Here is an 8,597-nt window from a genome sequence, read left to right on the forward strand (position 1 = left end):
TGCTCTTGCGATATCGTGCAACCCTATCACTAGCATTGAGTGACACTCACTCCCGGAAGCATGTATTGACTAATGGCCGAACTATAGTATTTTGTCATCATTCAACGTAGGCTATTAATAGTATATATTTTTCCTCTATTTCCACTCCTTAATGGATACCGCGTGGAAAGCGAGGGGTGGTCAAATAGACAATACGAGTTGAGCAGAAGCGTTTAGGGGCAGTTCCTGCCGGAGAGAATGACAAGGACGGGAGAGAGGGAGAGAGAAAGGGGAGGGGAATTGACATTAAAGCAACACAACAAGGAAACTACACTGCAGACACTAGACGCCTTCATTTTATGTTTATGTATAATAGATGTGCCAACTGAAGAATTGTGGTCCAGCCAATCTGCCTCTTTAAAAAATACATTCTTAGCACAGCTTCGAAGTGCCCCGAACAGAGAACGTTTTGACGAAGTTGGATATTAAGCCGCTTTCCGACGCTTTCAGACATATGGGTGAGAATGATAAGACAGAGATTTTAATTATTGTTCTGGGGAATATGTCAGATCCTTCACACGGGCCTCGCATTGCGGGGAATGAAGGAACAGTGTGTCTTTAGGAGACGTGGAAAACAAAGCCCGGTCACATTTAATCTAATTTATTAGCTAATAGCAATTAATGACATTAAATTAAATCAATATCCCAACAAAAGATTAACACTTTTTGTCCGCACTGTGAAATACCGGTTTCTATATCATATGTGTGAGCTTAATGAGAGCCGTCATTGTTGCAAACAGTAGGCTAATTAGAGTTCTCTGCGGCTGTCAATATTGAGAAAAAACGAAACATCAACTGTGACTGAGGAAGCGTTGATGTGGGGTGATGTCTGTTTTGCATGGGTCGATCAACTTGACCTTTGGATTCAACCTCTTTAATTTTCATGGCAATTATGTGTTTTTATAATCCTTTGTAATTTGGGTTGGCGAGGTTGTGATTCTCAATATCCCTGACAGTAGTATTATACATGACAACATTATCACCACAAATCTTATAAAACGTGTCCGATCAAAGTTTCAGTTTTTTGGGGGATAGTCAATTTCAACCTTCATGTCTTCATAGGCTCCGAGCCGGCCCTGTCTCCACAGGTGGTGGGGGAAGGGGGAGAGGAGGAAGAGGAGGACCTCAGTGGAGGAGAGGAAGCAGACCTGAGGAACTGTTCGGGTCGAGGCTCCCTGTTGACCAGGAGGGGAATCACCCTCCGAGTTCTGCTGAAGGATGGACTGGTGGAGCCAGGGGATGGGGTGCTGTCCATACACTACCTGGTAACATGACCTGTCCATACACTACCTGGTAACATGACCTGTCCATCCACTACCTGGTAACATGACCTGTCCATACACTACCTGGTAACATGACCTGTCCATACACTACCTGGTAACATGACCTGTCCATCCACTACCTGGTAACATGACCTGTCCATACACTACCTGGTAACATGACCTGTCCATACACTACCTGGTAACATGACCTGTCCATACACTACCTGGTAACATGACCTGTCCATACACTACCTGGTAACATGACCTGGTAACATGACCTGTCCATACACTACCTGGTAACATGACCTGTCCATACACTACCTGGTAACATGACCTGTCCATACACTACCTGGTAACATGACCTGTCCATACACTACCTGGTAACATGACCTGTCCATCCACTACCTGGTAACATGACCTGTCCATACACTACCTGGTAACATGACCTGTCCATACACTACCTGGTAACATGACCTGTCCATACACTACCTGGTAACATGACCTGGTAACATGACCTGTCCATACACTACCTGGTAACATGACCTGTCCATACACTACCTGGTAACATGACCTGTCCATACACTACCTGGTAACATGACCTGTCCATACACTACCTGGTAACATGACCTGTCCATACATTACCTGGTAACATTATCTCTCCACACAAATGACAACTTCACTAGTTGCAACAAAAATGAAAGTGTTACCCAATTCTCTGTTTGCCTCAAATTGAAACTCTGTCTACAGGGTAAAAAGTTTGTTGGTGACCTGCTGAACGATGGCAAGATCCGCTGGGTGGAGACGGGCCAGATCTTCAACTCGCCCAGCGCCTGGGCCACCCACTGCAAGAGGCTGGTCAACCCCGCCAAGAAGTCCGGCTGTGGCTGGGCATCGGTACGGTACCGTGGCCAGAAGCTGGTCCAGTACAAAACCAGCTGGCTGCACAAGTACCAGCCCAGCGCAGACATGGTGAGGAGGATGTGTGTGGGGGGGGGGGGGGAGCAGAGATGGTGAGGAGGGTGTGGGGGGGGGAAGCAGAGATGGCAGAAGTACACACATCCTTCACTCAAGTAGAAGTACAGATACTCATTTATAAAAGATTCTGGTAAAGGTTCTGACTACACTTTTTCACTCAAGTTAAAATATAGGCTAAAGTATGGACTCTGACAAATACTTCTAAAAAGTAGTTATTAGTCCAAGTACTTATACTTATTTTAGTAAAAGCTTGTCAGAAAAATTGTGTTTTGGGGAAACCACCAAAGGGGTTAGTATGGGTGTTTTAGGGAAATTACAAAAGGGGTTAGTATGTGTGTTTTGGGGGAAATGACCAAAGGGGTTAGCATGTGTTTTGGGGAAATTACAAAAGGGGTTAGTATGTGTGTTTTGGGGGAAATGACCAAAGGGGTTAGCATGTGTGTTTTGGGGAAATGACCAAAGGGGTTGGTATGTGTGTTTTGGGGGAAATGACCAAAGGGGTTAGCATGTGTGTTTTGGGGAAATTACAAAAGGGGTTGGTATGTGTGTTTTGGGGGAAATGACCAAAGGGGTCAGCATGTGTGTTTTGGTGGAAATTACCAAAGGGGTTAGTGTGTGTGTTTTGGTGGAAATGACCAAAGGGGTTAGCATGTGTGTTTTGGGGAAATTACCAAAGGGGTTAGTATGTGTGTTTTGGAGAAATTACCAAAGGGGTTAGCATGTGTTTTTTGGGAAAATCACCAAAGGTGTTTGTAGGCCAAATAACCACTGTAAAGAATGTAAGGAGTGAAAGTAAATAGTTGTCCGAAAAATAAATAGTGAAGTCAAGTACTGATACCAGAAAAACCTGTCCTGTGATGCCAGAGCCTGATAAGCGAGGGAGAGGATGACGACCTGGGCGATGAGGAGGAGGAGGAGGGGAAGGCAGTGGTCGTGCCAGACGAGAAGAACAAGAAGACCAAACCTGAGTTGCATGGTGAGGAGGAACCCAGGGGGAACCCAGGGGGAACCCAGGCAACCCCAACACCAACTGACGCTTTCACACTAGTCCAGTGTCTAGCCTGGGTGTGTAATCCATCTTTCTTGGCTTCAGACGTCAGCCTGCTGCCCAGGAGAGGAGACAGGGAGAGGATCCCGGTTCGATACTGCACCCTGGGGACCAGGGATGCGGCCAGGTACGGACTGTCTCAACCTCTTACCTCACCTGTCCTCACCTCTTACCGGCTCCCTGGAGGCACGCTACCTAGACACAGCAGGTGTCTTGAGACACAGGATCATAATTCTAAATCTTCTCTAAAAATGCACATACATTTTTTATTTTATTGAGTGATTTTATTGATTTAGTTTTTTCATGTCCCCACAGGGACCCACACACTCTGGTAGAGTTATCAGCCTTCTCTGCCATAAACCGCTTCCAGCCGTTCAACGTAGCCGTCTCCAGTAACGTACTTCTACTCATGGTGGGTCCAGATGCACAACTACTACTATATACCCTGGAAGTATCAGAATTATCCCTCAAACTCAATTTAATGATTCATTCAATACATTGATGAGGAAGCGCTAATAACTGAAGAAAAGTTAATGTAAACAATACACATTTGTACACACAAGCAAACTCCATCCTGGATATCATGGGATTATAAATCAGATTTCATATCAGCTACTGTGTGTCATGTCTGTACTGTGCCGTCCGTGATGGGGGATTGGTGTGTGTGTGTGTGACCTCACCAGGACTTCCACTGTCACCTGACTACCAGCGAGGTAGTCGGCTACCTGGGAGGACGCTGGGACACCAACACGCAACGTGAGTACGGTAACCGTAGTAACGCGTGTACAGTAACCGCGGCGACGCGTGGTCTCGCCCGCCAGCTCCGCTGACGTATCTCTCTCTTCCTCTGCTCTTCGTCCGGACAGTGCTGACGGTTCTGAGGGCATTCCCTTGCAGAACGCGGCTAGGAGACAGAGAGGCAGCATCGGCCGTGGAGGAGGAGGTAAGGAACGTCTTGGAGAACGTCTTGGAGAACGTCTTGGAGAACACCTAAGAACACTGTAGAGAACCCTGGAGCTGAACCCTGAGAGAATCACAAAGAGAATCCCATAAAGGAACCTGAAGAGAACCTACATAGAGAACACCACATAGAACCGCCAGCAGTCTCACAGTACATCCATGCTGATGAGACCATGAACACACACATCAAATTCAGTATCAGTTATTAAATCACGCAATTGAACGGTTGACAATTAAGTAAAATCTCTGTCTCTCTCTCCCTCCCTCTGTGTTTTCCAATCATATCCACAGATCTGCCAGAACCTGTTCATGCGAGGGCTGTCATTGGTGGGCTGGTACCACAGTCACCCGCGTGGCCCCGCCCTGCCCTCCCTCCAGGACATCGACTCCCAGATGGACCACCAGCTCCGTCTGCAGGGCAGCAGCAACGGCTTCCAGCCCTGCCTGGGCCTCATCTGTGGTAGGGTCTGGGGTGAGGTGCATGTCCTGGTGTCTGGGCTCTGAGAGGTGGGGTCTGGGTGGTGGGCTCTGGGAGGTGGGCTCTGGGAGGTGGGGGCTGGGTGGTGAGGGCTGGGTGGTGGGGGCTGGGAGGTGGGGTCTGGGTGGTGGGGTCTGGGTGGTGAGGGCTGGGTGGTGGGGGCTGGGTGGTGAGGGCTGGGTGGTGGGGGCTGGGTGGTGGGGGCTGGGTGGTGGGGGCTGGGTGGTGAGGGCTGGGTGGTGGGATCTGGGTGGTGGGGGCTGGGTGGTGGGGGCTGGGTGGTGAGGGCTGGGTGGTGAGGGCTGGGTGGTGGGGGCTGGGTGGTGGGGGCTGGGTGGTGGGGGCTGGGTGGTGGGGTCTGGGGGTCTAGATGGTGGGGTGGCGTGGTCTGGGTTCTGGGTTAAGATCTGGGGCCTGCCTTGTATGGCTGTAGGTTGAGGGCCTGGTGTGTTTAACATCGACCTGCTGAATGTTCACAGCACCTGCAGGCCATCCTAACCTGTTCCTCTTTCTTAGGTCCGTACTACCATGGCAACCAGGGTGTAGCATCCACCATCACACCTTTCTGGGTGGTGCCCCCCCCGGAGGTGAGTGATGGTGTTGCACAACATCAAAACACTAACACCAGCACAGTGAAACCTGGTTCAGAAACACTAAGACCAGAAGCTGTACAGTGGTCCTAGAGCGTGTCGTACCATAAGTAAAATGTCAATCATTTTGTCATAAGATGTCACACTCTCTTCTTCTACCTCTCTCGTCTCCGTAGCAACGTCCTAACGATTATGGGATACCGGTGGCGGTGGAGGTGACCTACGTTCAGGACAACTTCCTCACCAGTGATGTTCTCAACGAGATGGTAACTTAGCAACCGCTCTCCATGTGGAGTTCTCTCTCGCTCTCTCTTGTATATATATATATATACAAACCCAAAACTAATATGACATCTAATATTACATCCTAACCATAACCTCTGAACTACAGTAAACCTGGCCTAGACCTTTCTAGTGATCCTATGCTCTCTCTCTGGTCTCTAGATGCTGCTGGTGGACTTCTACAGAGCTGCTCCAGATCTTGTCCAGTTCCAGCAGTACTGGTGTCCAGACACCACAATGATGGACAAGATCAAGGTGAAGGCGAGGGACTGGGGCGATTGTCTGTGTGATGCTCTGGGATCGTTTGCTTGAGTCTGGCTGGAGGGCTGACTTTCCTCTGAATAGAACATTGGTCACATTGTCCCAAACTAGATCAATCCAGCACAGACTATTTAAAAGTAGCTTTTTGGAAGAAAAAATATTGATTATGTTATATTTATGTCAGTCGCTCAGCTTCTCATTTTTTCCTCTCACCTGATTGGCTGTCTCCCCCAGGGCTCCCTGAGTGGCCACGCCCCCAAGGATCAGGCCTACTCTCAGATCCTGGAGCACGTATGCAGCCAGCTGACAAACACACACTGAGACCCCTCGCAGACTGTGTGTGTGGCCTTTCACTTTTGGACCTTTTACATGTGTGTGTGTGTATGTTGATGTACACTGGCCTTCTACTAGTGGACTTGTGTGTGTTTCTGTCCTGGACATTAGAGATTTTTACTGTAGCTGAATGTGGAACGGCTCTCTGTGTGTGTCGACCTCGGAAAGAGGGATCTTCCTCCTTCTCCTCTTCCTCCCTGTTCTCCGTGAAACCTTACTGTAGTCTGACACTTGGAGGTGAGCGAAGACGACAATGCCTTCTAACTGCTGAGGAAACTATGAATTAAACACACTGGAACTGTTGACGTGTGTCTGTCTTCACTTATAAAAATGCACCTGATAAAAAATATTTTCACTATATTTAAACGAGTAAAAAAGAACTAGAAAATAGTTAAAACCGTAAGTAAAGAGAACCACAACCAAAAAAACGTTTTACATTTATTTATTCAAAGGAAGACCAGGGAAACAGGCAAGTACAAATAGTTGATAATTCATGGATATTGTGGTTAAATTATGTTCATGACATACCAAAAGTCAAAAAGAAAACTTCAACTTATGACGTACATTAACAAGGTATCGTAAAGAGCTACATGCAAAGATTAATTTAAGTGTTTAAAGGTTTTCGCATTTAAAAAATAATACTATCGAGCGCCAGATAGAATTTGTTTAATTTTTATATATATATTTTTTTTATATAACTGGTACTCATGACAGATTAGACAGAAATAACCCTTTTTAAAAAGTGTGTAGTGCCTTATAGGCACACGCACATACATGTGCACAAAGGCAAGTCCAGAAAAGTGCCAGATTCTGGAATCTCCAGGATGTTGTTATAGCAACGGAACTACAAGTTATGTTATCTTGGACTACCTTGTGTGTGATCCAGTCAGCACCCAATGTCCCTCTTCCAAGATGGCCGCTCTACACCACCAGTAAACCCCCCCTAGACAGGGCCTGTAAACATGTAGAAGCTGGGGTTGCAGAATGATCACACACAGTGTCACTAAAGGACCATTCACCCTAGGTACTCATCTTTAGTCCCATTCCTCCCATACGGTGGATCTACACTGTGTGTGTGTGTGCATATCTATCAGTGACTGGTGAGCGTGTGTGTGTGCATATCTATCAGTGACTGGTGAGCGTGTGTGTGTGTGTGTGCATATCTATCAGTGACTGGTGAGCGTGAACAACATGCGTGTCTGTAGACACACTCGAGATCTTCACAGTATCAGTCTGTCCTCAGCCCGACACACAGTGGAACGTGTGTCTGCAGAGTGCAGATGTCCACTGTGTCTGCGTGAGACAGTGTGTGTGTGTGTGTGTCTGCGTGAGACAGTGTGTGTGCGTGTGTGTGTGTCTGCGTGAGACAGTGTGTGTGTGTGTCTGCGTGAGACAGTGTGTGTGCGTGTGTGTGTGCGGCTGCCAGCAGTCGCCACTTGGGAAGCGGAGGGAGTCAGGGGTGTGCGGAGGTGTGTGTGTGTGTGGAGGTGTGTGCGGTCGCTGGGCTGGTGGACCCCTCCCAGGGACCCCAGCCAGCCAGGCCCTCAGGCCCCGGGCCCCTCTCAGAGCTGCACACGAAGGCCCCTGGAGGAGGGCTTCTAAAGCAGTCGACACACAGTCTTGTCTGAACTAGGCCCGGGGCGCTGCTTTGGATGAAGAACATCGTAGAAGGCGAACAGTTTAATGTTCTACTTCAGTGTTTTTTTGTTTCTTCTTCTTTGTTTTTGCTCTTCTCTTGAAAACACAAGCCGAACACTGAGGCCTCTGTCGAATGACTCGACGTGTAGAGGAGTGGGGAAGATTCTGTTTTTATTTATATATACAGTATATATATTTTTTTTACACATCAAATTTTACTGTTGGGCTCTGGGTCTTAGGCCTGTATCTGTGTTTGACAACACACACAAGTAATCCTGACGTTTAAAAATTCACATTTCAACTTGTGTACACAAGTACAAAAGTAGTGTCACGCTACTCTAGAAGGTTGATGACCAGTATGAGGGTCGAGGCACAGAGCGAGGTGTGGAGAGTAAGAGTAACACTAAGAGGAAACATCCTGTTTCAAACTTCCTGGTGGTTCGTGGGGAAGGCAGAGGAGTATCTCTCCTGGCTACGACCAAGCAGAGCTGGGCCAAGTCCACTGTGGACAGTGGCAATACCTCTCCTGACCAGCAGGAGGAGCTATTACAGTTCAAACCAGTTAAAACCTCTGAAAGTCTGGGACGGGAGGAGGAGAGAGATGTGCAGTCATGTCGAGCTGCATCGTAAACAAAGTCTGAGTGCACGTGTAATAAAATGAGTCAGGAGCTAAAGTGACTTCAGATGTGTTTGTTTTTTTGTGGAGTCGGACAAAAATAAAAAAAACGTAT

General features: G+C 47.7%; 2 protein-coding genes across 4 annotated transcripts in view; one reads left to right on the forward strand and one right to left on the reverse strand.

Moving 5' to 3' along the window:
* On the forward strand, positions 1–6,531 carry mpnd (MPN domain containing). 2 transcript variants are annotated; one of them, XM_062450913.1, is made up of 13 exons: positions 1–497; positions 1,102–1,304; positions 2,049–2,270; positions 3,141–3,252; positions 3,370–3,451; positions 3,640–3,736; positions 4,008–4,080; positions 4,191–4,267; positions 4,576–4,744; positions 5,279–5,349; positions 5,529–5,618; positions 5,797–5,889; positions 6,130–6,531. In XM_062450913.1, exons 1-13 carry the CDS (start codon positions 494–496, stop codon positions 6,214–6,216), a joined length of 1,380 nt encoding a protein of 459 aa, XP_062306897.1. In that variant the 5' UTR covers positions 1–493; the 3' UTR covers positions 6,217–6,531. The 2 variants fall into 2 exon arrangements, with proteins under 2 accessions (XP_062306897.1, XP_062306896.1); XM_062450912.1 differs by having other exon boundaries at positions 2–497; positions 4,576–4,756.
* Positions 6,532–6,654: 123 nt separating this feature from the next.
* Positions 6,655–8,597, reverse strand: part of sh3gl1b (SH3-domain GRB2-like 1b) — a 13,516-nt gene continuing 11,573 nt past the window's right edge. For both annotated transcript variants that reach the window (XM_062450250.1, XM_062450251.1), the window contains one exon: positions 6,655–8,597. This exon is cut by the window's right edge and continues 692 nt beyond it. The gene's annotated coding sequence lies outside the window, so the exon portion shown is untranslated.

The sequence above is a fragment of the Osmerus eperlanus genome, chromosome 24 (assembly GCF_963692335.1).
Source record: "Osmerus eperlanus chromosome 24, fOsmEpe2.1, whole genome shotgun sequence".
NCBI classification, from domain to species: domain Eukaryota; kingdom Metazoa; phylum Chordata; class Actinopteri; order Osmeriformes; family Osmeridae; genus Osmerus; species Osmerus eperlanus.